The 17730-nt window shown below is 38.2% G+C and overlaps 1 protein-coding gene across 3 annotated transcripts in view; it reads left to right on the plus strand.

Annotated features, from left to right (window-relative positions):
- Positions 1 to 17730, plus strand: part of KIAA1958 (KIAA1958 ortholog) — a 160930-nt gene that overhangs the window by 133096 nt on the left and 10104 nt on the right. For 2 of the 3 annotated variants that reach the window (XM_045081716.1, XM_045081715.1), the window contains one exon: positions 10357 to 10529. In XM_045081716.1, the coding sequence (XP_044937651.1) occupies positions 10357 to 10529 (173 nt within the window). Of the gene's footprint in view, positions 1 to 10356; positions 10530 to 17730 lie in introns of those variants that run through there. The other variant, XM_045081714.1, reaches the window with a different exon arrangement.

The raw sequence follows: 17730 nt of genomic DNA on the forward strand, positions 1-17730 counted from the left end.
CTCTCTGCCTAGTTGTGATCTCTCTGTCAAACAAATAAATAAAATCTTTTTAAAAAATCTTACAATTTCATATGCATTCTGTTGTTTTTGAACATAAGAGTATTTCCAGCTCAAGGCTTTCTATTATTGAGTTTACTCTCATGAACTCTCATGTTACACGCCTTTCAGTAAACATGTAGATGCTTCTGTTAGGTATATACTCAAGTGTAGCATTGCTGGATCATAGAATATTTGTACGTTCCCCTTTAGTAGATAGTACCAATTAGTTTCCAAAGTGGGTATGCAAATTAACTTTCCTACCAGCCAAGTAGGAGTGTTCCTATGGCTCCACATCCTCATCACTGCTTGATATTTGCAGATTTTGTTTTTATTTTAGACATTTTGGTGGATGGATTTTAATTTATGTTTCCTGAAAAATTAATGGTATTTCTTATTTTATACAGTTCCATTCAAGTTTACCCATTTTTTTAAAAGATTTTATTTATTTATTTAACAGACAGAGATCACAAGTAGGCAGAGAGGCAGGCAGAGAGAGAGAGAGAGGGGGAAGCAGGCTTCCTGCCAACCAGAGAGCCCAATGCGGGCTCCATCCCAGGACCCCAGGATCATGACCTGAGCTGAATGCAGAGGCTTAACCCACTGAGCCACGCTGGTGCCCCAAGTTTACCCATTTTTAATTGGCCTCGCTGCCTTCTAATTGGTTTGTTAGATATACGTACTTCAGAAATCTCTCACTATGTGGCTTGCCTCTGCACCCTCTAAATGGTGCATTTTAATAAATGTCATTTTAATTTTAAAGAAATTCTTTTATCAATCTTTTACTTTTGAGGTAATAATATTATTATTTTTTTTTATAGAAAAGTTATTCTGTCCTTAAAAAGAAAATGGGTACTATTCTCTCTTTTTCTATTCACTAGCAGAGTTTTTAGGTTTGGCATTATTTGTTCCTTACATGTTAAAAAAAATTGCTGGTGAAATACATCTCACCTTGGAGGAGGTGTGTGTGTGTGTGTGTGTGTGTGTGTGGTGTGATATCTCAAATTACAGATTCAGTTTCTTTAATGGATGTAGGACTATTTAAATTTTATATTTCTTGTTCAGTTGTAGTAGGTTGTGGCTTTCCTATATATTTGCCCATTTTATAAAAATTTTCAAATTTATTGGCATCAAGTTGTTCATAATATCTTTTTACTATCTGTAGGATTTGTAGTGATAACCCCTGTTTCATTCTTTGTGTTGCAATTTGTGCCTTCTCTCATTTTTCTTACCAATTAATTTATTTTGTTAGTCTTTTTATTTTTTTTTTAATTTTATTTATTTATTTGACAGCAGAGATAACAAGTAGGCTGAGAGAGGTGGAGGGGGAGGGAAGCAGGCTCCCTGCTGAGCAGAGAGCCCAATGAGGGGCTTGATCCTAGGACCCTGGGATCATGACCTGAGCTGAAGGCAGATGCTTAATCCACTGAGCCACCCAGGCGCCCTTGTTAGTCTTTTTAAATCCATCTTTTGGCATTACTTCTTTTTTACTTATAAATTTACTATTGCATTGATTTCTGTTATCTGTAATGTTTCCTTCTTTCTACTCTTCTGAGTACATATGTTGTTCTTTTTATCATTTCCTGGTTCAGTTGATATTCAACCTTTCTTTCCTGATCTCTGCATCCAATGCTATGATTTTCTCTATAGATATTACAGTAAGTGCCTCCCACAACTTTGACATATATATTATTATTATCATTTGGTTTGAAATAATTTCTTTTTTTTTTTTTAAGATTTTATTTATTTATTTGACAGACAGAGATCACAAATAGGCAGAGAGGCAGGCAGAGAGAGGAGGAAGCAGGCTCCCTGCTGAGCCCGATGCAGGGCTCTATCCCAGGACCCCAGAATCATGACCTGAGCCGAAGGCGGAGGCTTAACCCACTGAGCCACCCAGGTGTCCCTGAAATATTTTCTAATTGCCATTGTTTTTTCCCCCTTCATCGGGGGTTTATTAGAAGCATATTATTGCTTAGTGCTTTAAAGTTATGCTCTTGTAATTTATTTATATTTTAATTCTGCTGATATTCTGAATGACTTAATCCTTTGGAATGTTGGAAGTTTGCTTTATGTCTAGCATTTCTATTTTGGTAAAAGGGCCATGTATCTTTGAAAAGAATGTGTCTTCTGCGGTTGTTCAATATGTTGTTTTTTGTGTATCAATTAAGTATAGTTTGATATTTGCATTATTTCAATCTTCTTTATCTATACAATTTTCAGTGTGTACTTGTTATGTCAGTTATAGAAAAGGACATATTAAAATCTTAGTTGTAGATTTGCCTATTTCTTTTTAAAAATTCTTACATTTGCTCTTTATATTTTGAGGCTATGTGATTAGATAGAAATTTGGATTATTACATCTTTCTGTTGAATTTTAAAACATTTCTCTTTATAGTAATACATCTTGCCTTAAAGTTCGTTTTGTCTATATAGCTATACTAGCATTCTTTTCTTTACTGTTTACATAGTGTACCTTCTTTTCTTCCTTTTACTCTCAGCTTTTCTACCCTATTTATTCCTATGTGTAAGGAGGACATACACAGCTGAGTTTTTTTTTCTTATTGAGACTGATGTCACTTATCTTTTTTTAAAGGTTTATTTATTTGAGAGAAAGCACGAATGGGGGAGGGGCAGAGAGAAAGAGCATGGAGCCCAAAGTGGGTTTCATGATCCTGAGATCATGACCTGAACTGAATCCTAGAGTCGGACACTCAACCAACTGGGCCACCAAGGCACCCTGACATCACTTATCTTCTAATTGGACTATTGATCCTGGAATAATTGATACATTTAGGTTTAAGTCTATAATCCTACATTTTTTGCTTTGTCCTATCTATTCTTTGTGCCTTGTTTTTGATTAAAGAAGTCTTTTTTATTCCATTTTCCTCCTCTATGAACTTATATATTCTTTCAATATTCTTGTAGTCGTTACCATGGAGATTAAAATATGCATCCTTGCGCTGTTAAAGTCTACTTTAAATTAGTGTTTTCATCATTTTCTAGATAATGCAAAGACCTTTCAAAACTAGCTCCAGTTACACTCTTTTGTGCTATAGTAATGAATATTAATTCTACATGCATTTAAAGCCCCATAAGACACCATTAGTATTGTTTTAAACAGCTGTGTTCATTTAAATTCACCTACATATTCAATCTTCCCAGTATTCTTTATTTTTTGCTGTATCAATGTGTTTCCATCCTGGATTATTTCCTTTGCCTGAAAAACTCCCTTTATTATCACTTAATACTTGACTGCTAATAACAAATATATTCATTATTTTATATGACTTCCCCTGTATTTCACCTTTATTTTTTTTTTAAGATTTTATTTATTTATTTGACAGAGATCACAAGTAGGCAGAGAGGCAGGCAGAGAGAGAGGAGGAAACAGGCTCTCTGCTTAGCAGGACCCTGGGATCATGACCTGAGCTGAAGGCATAGGCTTTAACCCACTGAGCCATCCAGGCGCCCCTCACCTTTAATTTTGAAGGATGCTTTGCTTAGTTTGAATTCCACACGGTCATCAGGCCACTCCCATACAGGGAAGCCCTATTCACTCCAGTGACTCTGACTTTTCACATAAGGCTTCTTCCCATATCCCCCCCTGTTGTGTGGGTGTCCTCCTTACCCTGCTTAGGCAATCATACCACATGCCTGGCTACCTCTGCATGGGATGTTTGTTTGTTTCTCTCTCTGAGTTCAGGCTCTGTTGCCTCCCACTGAAACACATTTCTTGCCCCAGTCAATTTCCTATACTCCCTGCTGGGCAGGCTTCATGCCTCACTCTAAGCCGTCACAGCCCCTTCAACACACACATATTCCAGGAAAATAGATACCTACTTTGCTCTGCCCCACCAGCAGCTTTGAAATTGAAAAGTTCAGGAAGAAAATGGGAAAAGGAGAGGTAAGGGAAGAGGAAGAAGAGAAATAAGGGGAAAAAATCTATAATTTCCATTTTGTTAATAGATTCTGATGCTCTGGTAAAATTCTCTATCTTCTCCTTATTTCCTTGAACATATTAAAATTATTTTAAAGTCCACATCCATGTCTGACAAGTTCAGTATCTAGATAATCATATTGTCTGATTTTTCTCTTATTTTTCATTCATTTGGTCTTATTTTATAGTATGCCTGTTAATGTTATTGAATTCTGGCCATTGTGTATGAAAACTTGTTGAAGATGTTATCCTTCCTCCAGAGAGGATTTAAATTTCTGTTAGCTTGCAAATAAGGTAGGCAGATCACCTTAATCCATCTGAAACTGTTCTACAGATCTTTCTTGACTTACAGTGGGATTATATCTTGATAAACCTATCATAAGTTAAAATATTTTAGGTAGAAAATGCATTTACTATGCCTAACCTACTAAACATCTCAGCCTAGCCTACCTTACATGCACTCAGAATACTGATGTTAGCCTTTAGTTGGGCAAAATCATCTAACACAAATATATACACTTATACAGAAGTGTTGAATATCTCACATAATTTGAAAATCTCACACTGTACCGAAAATGAAAAACAGAATGGTCGTGTGGTTACAGAATGGTTTTGAGTCTCTGGTGGTTTACCCTTGTGATCATGAATTAGACTAGAAGTTGTGGCTGTCTGTCTCTGCCCAGCATCACAAAAGAGCATCCTACCACATATCGCCCAGCCCAGGAAAAGATCAAAATTCAAATTTTGAATTATGATTTCTACTAAATGCCTATCACTTTCACATCATCGAACAGTTGAAAAATCATAAGTCGAACCATCATAAGTCAGGGACCATCTGTATTTCCAGTGTTTCTTATTCTTACAGTTAATCCCTTCTGGGTCTCAAAGCCTGTATTGTTACCAAGTCTTCTCCTTAGAAGGCCTTGTTACTATTCTTGACTCCTCGGTGCCATGCAGTTTCCTCTTAGTTATTTCTCCTTTCTACTTGGTTTCTTTGCATCTTGCCTGTGCCTGTTTAGCTTAGGAATCACCAATTCCTGGAAGGAAAATTGCATGCAAAATGTTGGCTCACTTTTCCATGGTTCCCTTCCTCCAGGATGTCCAACTCTCAAGTACTGGCTGCTTTTTAGGCCCGTAGTTGGATATTTAATACTTGTTTCCCTGAGATGACTAATGTGGACTTCAGGCTGCTTGTTTCTGTTTGGGCTCTATGACCTGCACTGCAGCTCTTCAAGTGATTGAAGAGGAAAACATAATGATCAATGCAGAACTCACTTCTGTGCATTTCCCATAGCTCCAGGATTTTGCTCCTTGAGTTCCAGTCACTTTTATTTTCCAGTGCATTTTCATTTATTCATTTATTTATATTTTCATTTCATTCATTTATTCTCAGCAGGGAAGATAGTATAATACCAGCTACTCCATTATAGCCCTAAGAGGAAGTCCTCCTGCCATCATTTTTAAGTTTTCATTTCTTTTATTAACTTGTTCTTAGAAGCTGTGTCTTTCATGGTTGAAAATATCTTTCTTTTGCCCTAGCACTTGAATGATACCTTAAGTAGGTAATAGAATTCTTCATTTTATAGTCTTTTTCCCTTACAACTCTGAGAAGACGAGAGTCATTATTTTTTAGCATGTGGTGTCACAGATGAGAAATCTGATTCTTATTACTATGTTAAAGACTTTTCTCTTACCAGATAAAGATTATCAAATTTTCTTTTTATTCTTAGATCTTGTAAATTTCACCAAGATATGTTTATATATATCTTCTGTATGAAGATATGTCTTCAGTATGTATATTTGACAGTTCATGAGACTTAACACCCTAAAGATTAAAATCTCTTTGATTCTTGGAAATTTTCTTGTATTATTTCTTTCACTATTTATTTTATTCTATCCTCTCATAATTTTTCTTTTGAATTCTTATAAGCTATATTTTGAATTTTCTGCCTCAATCTTCTTTGCCTCTTAACTTTGTCCTCATAATTTAAACACTGTTATGACTTTGCTTGCCCTTCTGGGAAAATTCCTTCCATCCCATTTATTTGTCTTTTAGCCATGTTCATTCTAATACTCAGCTCTTCTATTAAGTATTTTTTAATTATGTTTTGTCAATTTTAAATTTCCAGGGTCTTGTTCTCCTATTTTTCCTTTTCCAATGAAAGCTGTTCTTGTTTCAAGGATGAATTGTGCTCTCAAATCTATGTAATGATTTGTTTGTGATCGTCTGAATTTTTTTCACATTGAATTAATTTTAAGAGAGGGTGGAATATGGAATTAGTTGCCCTTATTGTGTAACTTGGTAACTTTCATGATATTGGTTTTCCCCAGGTCCAAGTGATGCTTGTTTGGATGCTCACAATTTTTTAAAAGGTTATTTATTTGAGAGAGAGAGAGAAAGTGTGAGGGCAGGGGAAGGAGCAGAAAGAGAGGAGGAGAGAGTTTCAAGCAGACTCTCCACTGAGTGTGGAGCCCAACCCGGGGCTTGATCTCACAACCCTGAGATCATGACCTGAGCCAAAATCAAGAGTCCGTCAAATAACTGACTGAGCCACCCAGGCGCTCCTGTGAGCTCACATTTTAAAATGAAAGTCTAGATTTATCATTACTGCTAGCTTACGGGGATTTCCTTAGACATTATTAAAGGCTCTTGTTTGATATATCTGGACACAGCTCCTTCTTGAAGGTAATAGTTGACCAACAGGTTTTGCAAGTGAACTTCAGCCAGCTGTAATGAGTGGACAAAGAAGTCCCCACAAATGGGCTTCTCTTCAGAGTATCTAAGTTGAAAACTAGCTGGGCACTGGGAACTCTCAAATGCAGACAAAGGGGAAGTGTTACCTGACAGAGGCATGCATTCAGCCATTTTTTTGCTTTTTGCAGCAGCTTTTTGTTTTTCCTTCCCTATGTCAGGTGCAGCTGCCTAGAGTTTCCTGAGGCAATGCCCTTTCTCTCTCTGACTCTAAGGGTGGCTTTTCACAGCAATTTCCCTCACTTTCTATGCTATGCTTGCCAACGCTTATGCTGTAAATGATGTAGGTGTTAATCATGCATAGCGAGCAGGGTAGTTGTTTCCATCTGGCCATCCTTAGAGTAAGTACACAACCCCACCGTCCAGCCCTGCTCCCATGGCCAGCTCTTCCAAACCTTGAGCTTGAAGCTTGCATGTTCTCTAATGGAAGAAAAATGCAAGTCTTAAAGTAGTCCCTCTTTCTCCTGTATTCAGTTTTAAGTCCTCACTTTTGTTTGTTTCTCCATCAGTAGAGCCTCCTAAAAATTTCCTTGACGCATAGCTTTACATCTTCTACCAGAATTTTTATAAAGTAATGTATTGAGTAAATCTACTCACTCTTTAAATATAATTATGATAGAACCATATGTGCTGGAGTGCCTGGGTGGCTTTCATTAAGCGTCTGCCTTGGGCTAAGGTCATGATCCCACTGGGATCGAGCCTGCATCTGGCTTCCTACTCAGCGGGGAAGCCTGATTCTCCCTCTCTCACTCCCCCTGCTTGTGTTCCCTCTGTCCTTGTCTCGCTCTCTGTCAAATAAATAAATAAAATCTTTAAAAACAAGCAAACAAAAAAACAAAAGAACCATATGTGTCATTTAATCATTTTCACACAATTTCTTTTATGTAAGCATACAAGCATTCTTTACCTGTTTCTCTGTGTACTAGGATTCTGTTTTCCATTTTCAATGTACAGTCTCTGTCTTCTGTTAAAAATGAAATTATTTAAGGCCACATAATTGTTTCATATAATAATTAAACCTAAACATCCTATCTTACAGTGTGCCTTTTTTCTACTCCCATGCTATACTGAAATGATGGGGACTAGGCTGTGTTGCAAATAAATCTTTTGTTGTGGTTGTTTAAAAACAAAGAAACACTACAGTGGAACTGTAGTGGTTGTATAAAGAAATCAGACTTAGTTCTCCTCACTGAAGGTTAATACAAGTAAATATTGGGGACCAGAATATACTTTTCATAAGTGACTAATATCTAAATTGTATTTCATACTGAAGCTTTATCCATGGAGTACATGATTCCTTTGTTGTGATGGTCAGGGCATAGAGTCAGTGGAACCCAGGTCCAAACCCTAGCTCTAACATTTGCTAACTCCATGACTTGGGGACAGCCCAGTGCCTGGCACAGAGAGGACCCTGGTAAATATTGGATGAGTGATGTATGAAGTTACTAAATGTATGAGGCTCAGTTTCTTTATCTGTAAAATAAGGAGAACAACACAGTTGCTTAGTGATTACAGATAACTCTTGGCATATAATAAACATTCAATTAACACTAGATGTAATGATAATAAATTTTATACTAGAATCCTTTCATTAATATCAAGCAAGTCCCAGAAATAATAGAGTTATCTCAGTTTATGAGGGTGGTGAGAGAGATATACTCACGTGACACAGCACCTTCAGATAGCCTTTCTAGCACTGTTTATTTCTCTTTTGCTCCAAGCAATTATTGAAGCAGATTGTGTGTTTAACAGTTCAACAGCAAACTTAAAGGGTAAAGACAGAGTCTTAAGGAGCAATACGAACCATCTGGAGATCTTCTGGACACAATTCCGTCACAGGTCTAAGGAATAATAAAGCAAACGTGAGACACATACTGGAGAAAATAAGGGAGTTCAGTTCATGTGGGGAAGGTTGTGTAGAAGTGAGTTTGGAATTGGAAATGGGAAAAAAGACACTATTTGGTACAAAGACTATGGGGAGATTTCTCAGGCTACAGGTGGGGAAGGTTGATGTGGTGTCTTGGGCACAAGTGGATGCTGGGGACAGCAGGAGCTGGTGGTTGGGAGTTCTTTGTGGGGGGGCAGTGGAAGGTGAGATGAGTTAAGCAAAGTGGAAGGAATTTTCAGATCACATTGATAATTGCACCAACTTTCTGTTTGGCTCTTTCTCAGCCTCTTAGTGCCTTGTTTGAACATAGAAACATTCTAGAGAGGATCAGAACTATTAGATTAACTAGAGGTTGGCATTGTTTTCATTTTATTTTATTTTAGGATTTTATTTATTTATTTGACAGAGAGAGATCACAAGTAGGCAGAGAGGCAGGCAGAGTGAGAAGGGGGGAAGCGGGCTTGCCGCTGAGCAGAGAGCCTGATTTGGGGCTTGAACCCAGGACCCTGGGATCATGACCTGAGCTGAAAGCAGAGGCTTTAATCCACTGAGCCACCCAGGTGCCCCTGAATTGTTTTCATTTTAAGGTAGTCCACTTTGTTGTTGTTGTTTTTTATTCAATGACAATTTATTTATGTATTTATTTTTAAAGGTTTATTTTATTTGTTTAGAGAGAGAGCATGAGAGGGGAGAGGTCAGAGGAAGAAGCAAACACCCCACTGAGCAGAGAGCCCAATGTGTGACTCGATCCCGGGATTCCAGACTCATGACCTGAGCCGAAGGCAGTTGCTTGACCAACTGAGCCACAGTTTTGAGGAGAAACTAGTTTTCATCTGATTTAGTTTGGCAATTGCAATTTAAAATCCGTTCCTTGGGGTGCCTAGGTGGCTCAGTGGGTTGAGGCTCTGCCTTTGGCTTAGGTCATGGTCTCAGGGTCCTGGGATCGAGCCCCATGTCAGACTCTCTGCTAGGCAGGGAGCCTGGTTTCCCCTCTCTCTCTGCCTGCCTCTGTGCCTACTTGTGATTTCTCTCTCTCTGTGTCAAATAAATAAATAAATAAAATCTTTAAAAAAAAATAAAATCCGTTCCTTCTCTGAGATGATGTGAGCCCCTATGGCATGTTCTCCCTTCTTCCCTGTAAAGTTGTTCTCGCTTTACCTTCCATTCTGATTCTAAGCCAGCTGATGGGTTGGGGAGTCAGGGTTTAAATACCTCTTTGTTCATTTGTGAAAAGAATTAAAGAAACATGCCAACACCATTTAGTACAAGGCTGTCTGGGATGGCACAGAAAACACTATATCACAGAGAATTAACAGCTCTGCATACACTGAGGGTAAAGAGAAAGGATGTGTAACTTGTCTTCCCTCATTCCTTCTATTTTTGTTGTTGTTATTGTTCATATAAATGCCTTTTATTTCCAGTGAAAGTTTTAGACAGAACATTCTTTGTTTTCCAGCATTCACTTTTTTTCCTTCTGTTATTGGAATGCCTGCATCAGTGCATCACTTGCTATGTATAGCAAAAATACTAGGATCAAATGGTAGGGACCGCATTGACTCCATGCTAGAAATATTGTTCTCTACTTTATTTATTCCAGTATATGTACCCCTGATAGACATTTCATTTTTTAAAGTGTTATCTCTTAGGAGATTTCTGTTATTTAACATGATCCCAAGATGTAATCCTCCAAAGAAGGGAATGGCAAATTATTTTAATCGCTTTTATTGTTTTTGTTTCCAGCCTATTCTACTAAGCTCAACAAATTTCCTGTATTTAATATTAATGATGACTTGAATGATCTGTGTACCAGCGCAGTGAGCCCAAACACCACCAAAGCCACGCGGTATGCCTTGAATGTGTGGCGATACTGGTGCGTGACCAACGGGCTCAAAGATCACACGGACATCACCAAGGTAAGAGACTACTGAGTCTACTTACTCTCTCAACCACTTTCACAGCTTCTAAGTCCTGGGCATTCTGTTAAGCATTGCGGGGAACACAGAACAGTTGCTTTTTGCTTGAGAAAACTTTGAAAGAACCTGAAAGCAAAAGAAAAAGTATACACAGTACAAAGCTGAATTTAATAAGCATTTTATGAATGTACAGATCAGAAATGCCAAAAAATTCAGATAGATAAATTAATTTCAGTTTGGTGAAATTAGTGAAGGAATTGATATGAAAGCTGTGTTTTGGGGCGCCTGGGTGGCTCAGTGGGTTGGGCCTCTGTCTTCGGCTCAGGTCATGGTTTCAGGGTCCTGGGATCGAGCCCCACATCGGGCTCTCTGCTCAGCGGGGAGCCTGCTTCCCCTTCTCTCTCTCCCTGCCTTTCTGCCTACTTGTGATCTCTATCAAATAAATAAATAAAATCTTTAAAAAAAAAAAAAAGAAAGAAAGCTGTGTTTTGAAGGACAGGGGGAATTTTAGTAGAACTGGGGCACCTGGGTGGCTCAGTTGGTGAAGGAACTGCCTTCAGCTCAGGTCATGATCCGGGAGTCCCAGGATCGAGTCCTGCATCAAACTCCCTGCCTCTCCCTCTGACACTTTCCCCTCTCATGCTCTCTCTTTCTCTCTCATTCTCTCTCTTTCAAATAAATAAATAAAATCTTAAAAAAAAAAAAAGAATTTTAGTAGGACTGGATGAAGATGGGAGTCCTCTAGGCCAAGTGACATGAAGAAAAATAAGATTTGGAGGGATAGACTCACTTGCCTGCAGCAGAGATTTCAGATACGGGAATAGTAGACTCTAAAACCAGATTTTGATAAACCGTTAAATACCAAACTAAAATCTTGTGAATACTGGGAAACCATTGAAGTTTTTTTTTGTTGTGTTGTATAAGGAGAGACTTTCTCTGAAGAATTATTTCAGTGGCAATAGGGAAGGGACTGTCGAAATAGGGAGAATGCTCTGACTGTAAGATCTAAAGGGTTAGGCAAAAGGGAAACTGCTGACGTATATAATATATTATAGACTAATATGTATGAAATCTTATAGAAATGAAAAGAATTATAAATTGAAGAAGCAACAACATAGTAATCAAAAAAATCCACTGGAACTGAAAATTATGAAAAATTTCCACTCGTGGCCATAGGAGAAAAGGGTCCAAAATTACCCTTCTGCTGTAACAACTAGAAGACTGGGGGCGCCTCAATGGCTCTATCATTAAGCATCTGCCTTCAGCTTGGGTCATGATCTCAGGGTCCTGGGATCAAGCCCCGCATCTGGCTCCCTGCTCAGCGGGAAGCCTGCTTCTCCCAGTCCCCCTCCCCCTGCTTGTGTTCCTTCTCTCACTGTGTCTCTCTCTGTCAAGTAAATAAATAAAATCTTAAAAACAAAAGACTGAGCACAATATGTGCAACAACTGTTTTCAGATAGAACAGACAGCATAGGACTTGATCCCTTAGAGAAAGGTAACAGATGAAAGTACTGAGAAAGGTCTTGCATCAGATGTGGAGAATTGTTAGCTTTAGACTGAATTCTGCTCTAATCCCACCCAACAAATCTTAAAAGCTAGGCCCAGGTGCATGTAAAGGTGCTAACATCACTAATCATCAGAGAAATGCAAATCAAAACTACAATGAGATACCACTTCACACCTGTCAGAATGGTTAGTGTCAAAAAGACAAGAAATAACAGGTGTTAGTAAGGAATGTGGAGAAAAGGGAACCTGGTGCACTGTTGGTGGGAGTGTAAATTAGTGCAGACACTGTGGGAAACAGAATAGAAATTCCTCAAAAAACTAAAAATAGATCTTCCATATGATCCAGCAATTCCACTTCTGGGTATTAGTCTGAAGGAAATAAAAACACTAACTTGAAAAGATTTATGTACCCTCATGTTCATTGTGCCCTTATTTACAGTAGCCAAGACGTGGAAGCAGCCTAAGTGTCCATTGATAGATGAATGGATAAAGAAAATGTGCATATATACACAATGGAATATTACTCAGCCATAAGAAGAAGGAAATCTTGCCATTCGCAACAACATGAATGGACCTCAAGGGCATTATGCTAAGGGAAATAAGTCAGAGAAAGGCACATACCATATGATCTAAATTATACGTGGAATGTAAAAATAAAACAATGGGAACAACAAAAAACTAAACCAAACTCATAGGAAAAGAGAAAAGATTAGTGGTTGCTTGAGGTGTGTCGGGGGAAGGGAATGGAGAGTATAATGGGTGAAGGTGGTCAAAAGGTTCAAACTTCCAGTTATAAAGTAAATAAGTCCTAGCAAGGTGATGTACAGCTTGATGACTATAGCTAATAATACTGCATTGTATATGTGAAAGTTGCTAAGAGAGTAGATCTTAAAAGTTCTCATCACAAGAAAAAAAAATTTAACTATGAGTGATGATGGATATTAGCTAGACTATGATAATAATCATTTTTCAGTACATAAAAATATTGAATTGTTGTGTTGTATACCTGAAACTAATGTACTGTTATATGTCAATTACATCTCAATTCTTTCAAGTTAAAAAAAAAAAAAAAAAAAAGGCAAGACCCAGAAGGATTGAATGATTTTTCAAGTAGCCTAACTATGTCTGGAGCAAAGCTTAAAAATATGTATAGAAACATAAAAATATCCAGAATCAAAGAAATAAAATCCACAGTGTCTGGCAACTAAAAAAGATTATCAGACATGCAAAGAAGCAAGAATATGTCCCTTAAAGAATGAATCAGTCAAAACTAGCCCACATCTAACAAAGATTTTAGAATTAGCAGACAAGATATTAAAAAGTTATTATAAAGAAAATAAATAGCCAATGAGCACATGAAAAGACGCCAACTTCCTTAGACCTCAGGGAAATGCAAATCAAAACTACATGAGATTCTACTTCACATCCAACAGGAAGACTACAATAATGAAATTTTTTACAGAGATAATAATAAGTATTGAGGAGAATTTAGAGTAACTGGAACTTGTACATTTCTGGTGGGAATATAAAATGATGGAGCTGTTTTGGAAACAGTCTTGCATTTCCCTATAAGTTAAACATAGAGTTACTCTTTGGCCCAGCAATTCCGCTCCTACGTATAGACCCCCCAAATTGAAAAGATGTGTCTGTACAAAAAGTCATACCTAAATATATGTTGTGGCTTTATTCACAATAGTGAAAACAACCCAAATGCCCATGAGCAGATGAATAGATAAAATGTAGCATATACATACAATGGAATATTATTTAGCAATGAAAAGAAATGAAGTACTGATCAATGTTTACAATATAAATGAACCTAGAAAACATACTAAGTGAAATAAGTCAGAAACAAAAGAAAAATATGTATTATTCCATTTAGGTAAGATATCTAGAATAGGTAGGGTCATAAAGACAGAAAGTATGAGAGAGTTACCAGAGGCTCAGAGGAGGAGGAAATATGTAGCTATTCTTGAATGAGTACAGTTTCTGCCTAGAACGATGCTAAAGTTCTGGAAAGGAATAGTGGTGGGGGTTGGTCAATGTTTTAAATGTACTTAAAACCATGGAATTGTATACTAACAAATGGTTAAGATGGTAAATGTTATATATGTTTTACCACAATTTACAAAAATACAAATAAATCAGTAAAAATATAACTATTTTACCTTTATTAATAATAATTTTAAAATTCACCTGTTCTCACAGACCCCTATCAGCATTTTGTCATCCCCACTAAACTTAATTTTTTCTAGGCCTGAGGATCTTGTCTTTCAGACTTTGAAGTTGTCTGTTACTGGGAGCCTTTATGTTCCCATGCAAGAATCCCTGAAAAGAGCCTAATTTCTCCACACTCTCCAAGATTTAGAGAAGTTCTGCCTCCCAGGTGGAAAAAATGTCCCATCTGTCCCATAGAGTGTGCCTTATCATTGAACTAGTATTTCTTAGTTTCCCCTGTGTTACCTAGAGGAATCCTGGATGAGAAAGAAGATGGATTTTAGGGGCGGCTGGGTGGCTCAGTGGGCTGGGCCACTGCCTTTGGCTCGGGTCATGATCTCAGTGTCCTGGGATCGAGTCCCGCATCGGGCTCTCCGCTCAGCAGGGAGCCTGCTTTTCTCTCTCTCTCTGCCTGCCTCTCTGTCTACTTGTGATCTCTCTCTCTCAGTCAAATAAATAAATAAATCTAAAAAAAAAAAAAGAAGAAGATGGATTTTAGTCTTCTGTAATCTATTCACATGGGCCCCTCAAATTAAACATTTTTAATAATAAATTCTTAAGAAAGAGGCCAGTATCTTAGAGAATTAGCCAATATTTAGTAAAAAGAATGAATTGTGGTATCAAAGCCCATGTTCTTTAATCTCATTTTCTTGGTCTCAATGCAAGATATTTTTAATCTAAATGGGTCTTTAACGATAGATAAAAGAGACACCTGGCTGTCTCAATTGGTAGAGCATGTAACTCTTGATCTCATGAGTTCAAGTCCCACACTGGGTGTGGAGCTGACTTTAAAAAAAGAAAGTTAGATATAGCTGGCAACAGACAAGGTGGGTAAGAGCTCTTGATCACGGTTTGGTGCTGGTGAGCGTCAAATTAGTCATGTGCTCAAGAGAGAAAGGAAGGAGTCAAACCAGACTTCAGAATGCCATCTAAATAAACAGGGTGCACACTACCAGCCTCCTCTGTAGCTAGTGTGTGAGTTCCACCTAGTATTTTCCCTGCTGGTTCTTTTCACAAGTGTGATCTGATCCTCACTGACCCATCTCCCTCAAGGCTGCTGCCTCACTGACTTAGATAGTCTTGGAGTCCACTAAATCTGACTTCCCTCTTTGCCTAGGCTTGTTCGAATGTGGCTTAGCTTTTGGGACCAAACAAATCCCACCTAATACGAAGAGAAGTTAACACCTGCAAGTAGGGAGCTGTAAGTGACAACATAAAAATCTGAAACCAGTTGAGTTTGAGAGTCATGGTTATTTTAACAGGTTTTTGCCGGTGTCTAAAAAAGTCGTTGCTTTTCATATACTGTATGTAGCTGCCCTACTGATGACTTTTTAGCCTGAATCTCTTGGAGTTTCCTAGACCAACAGTCAGATGATCAGAAAATAATTGTATTTTGGGGTGCCTGGGTGACTCAGTGGTTAAACCTCTGCCTTCAGCTCAGATCATGATCCCGGGTGATGGGATCAAGCCCCACTTTGGGCTCTCTGCTCAGCAGGGAGCCTGCTTCCCCCTCCCCCTCTGCCTGCTTCTCTGCCTACTTGTGATCTCTCTCTCTCTGTCAAATAAATCAATAAAATCTTCTTTAAAAAAAGAAAATAATTATATTTTATCTTTTTCCTTTAGTATATACACATACACATATGATACATGTGTGTAATTTTTTTTCTTGTCTTGCCTGGTTTGCTAGAACCTCCAGACTACTGTTACACACATACAGTATCAGATAATTCAGCAAGCTCATCCTATTCCTGACTTTATAAAGAAACCATTCTAATGTTTCCATCTGAGGTACAATTTTTATAGTTCTTGTCTGTAAAATACTCATCATAGTAAAAGTATTTTTTCTTCCAATCTAAATTTAATTTGAGTTCTTAAAAATTTGAAATGGATATCAAACTTTCAAGTACGTTTTCAGTAATTAGCAAGTTCATATTACTTTCTCTATGAGTAAGTCCATTATATTAACATATTTATTAAGATTGAATCATCCTTACACTCTGCAACAATCCCTACTTGTCTTGATGTAGTGTTGCTTTCCTGCAGTTCTGAATGTGATTTGATAACATAGGCAGTCCTTGTTTTGTGTGGTACCATGTAAATTGCTCTTCGTGCATATCAGAGCTGTGTATCAGAGCCTTGTGCTTGTTTTCCAATGTTATAACATGCACCTGTCTTACTTAACAGGGCACTGTGCTAAATGAAAATAGCTTGTTTATATTTATATTCATATGCTTTTTTTCATGTATGTTAGATTCGAATTCAAGAAAAATGAAGACCCTTTCTCTTTCTCGTGCTCCAAAGCTGTTAAGATGCCATAAAACCATCTCCTTAGAAGTAATACACATCTCTGACAATCTTGTCACTCTATTTTGGGGCTCTTCAGCTCTTTTACTTCTTTTTTTTTTTTTTTTTTAAGATTTTGTTTATTTTTGAGAGACAGAGAGAGCACAAGCACAAGCTGGGGGAAGGGCAGAGGGAGAAGCAGACTTCCTCCTGAGTTCCAGGGAGCTGACACGAGGTTCAATCCCAGGACCCTGAGATCATGACCAGAGCTGAAGGCAGACGGTTAACCAACTGAGCCACCCAGGCATCCCCATTGAGACTTTCTTTTGTCCTAGAACATGTACTTGGCCTGAAAGGACTATGAGGAAAGTCTGGTTTTCTCTTTCTAGCTCCCTCTTTTTTTTTAAATTTAATTATTTACTTATTTATTTGTCAGAGAGAGAGCGAGAGGGACCCCAAGAAGGGGGAGCAACAGGCAGAGGGAGAGGGAGAAGCAGGCTCCCCACCAAGCAAGGAGCCCAATGCCAGACTCGATTCCAGGACCCTGATCCGAAGGTAGCCTCTCAACCAACTGAACCACCGAGACATCCCTCTAGCTCTCTCTTGAAAATAAAGCTCTTGGGGCATCTGGGTGGCTCAGTGAATTAAGCATCTTCCTTCAGCTCAGGTTATCATCCCAGAGTCCTGGGATGGAGCCCTAATTGGGCTCCCTGCTCAGCAGGGAGTCTACTTCTCCTCTGCCCCTTCCGTTCGCCCACCCCACTGTGCGAGCACACTTGCTCTCTCAAATAAAATAAATAAAATCTTTCTTTAAAAAAGCTTAAAAAATAAAGAAGGAAAGAAAGAAAGAACTCTCTTAATGTCTGGGCTTCCTTCTCCCAACATATCCAAGTGAGGAGCTCTCTCTAATTGTCAGTGCAGTCATTAAGCTTTCCATATTTTTTGAAAAAGTATTGTTATTGCAACCCTGTGGGTCATTAAGCCAGTGATATTTCAGGGCCTGTTCAGATACATTCAATGAAGGATTAAGGTCATGAACTTGCTGTGCAGCCCAGACATACCCATCGTCTTTCCCCAACAGCACCATGTTTAGTGCCTGCAGGACCTAATAGTATGGTAGATTTTGAGGAAATTGATGCTGGGAGAATTCCGAGTGTGTAAATTTGGTTCACAAATTCTTTAGAGAGAATGTCTG

This window comes from Mustela putorius, unplaced genomic scaffold (assembly GCF_011764305.1).
Source record: "Mustela putorius furo isolate JIRA1106 unplaced genomic scaffold, ASM1176430v1.1 tig00000580_pilon_pilon_pilon, whole genome shotgun sequence".
Taxonomy (NCBI): Eukaryota; Metazoa; Chordata; class Mammalia; order Carnivora; family Mustelidae; genus Mustela; species Mustela putorius.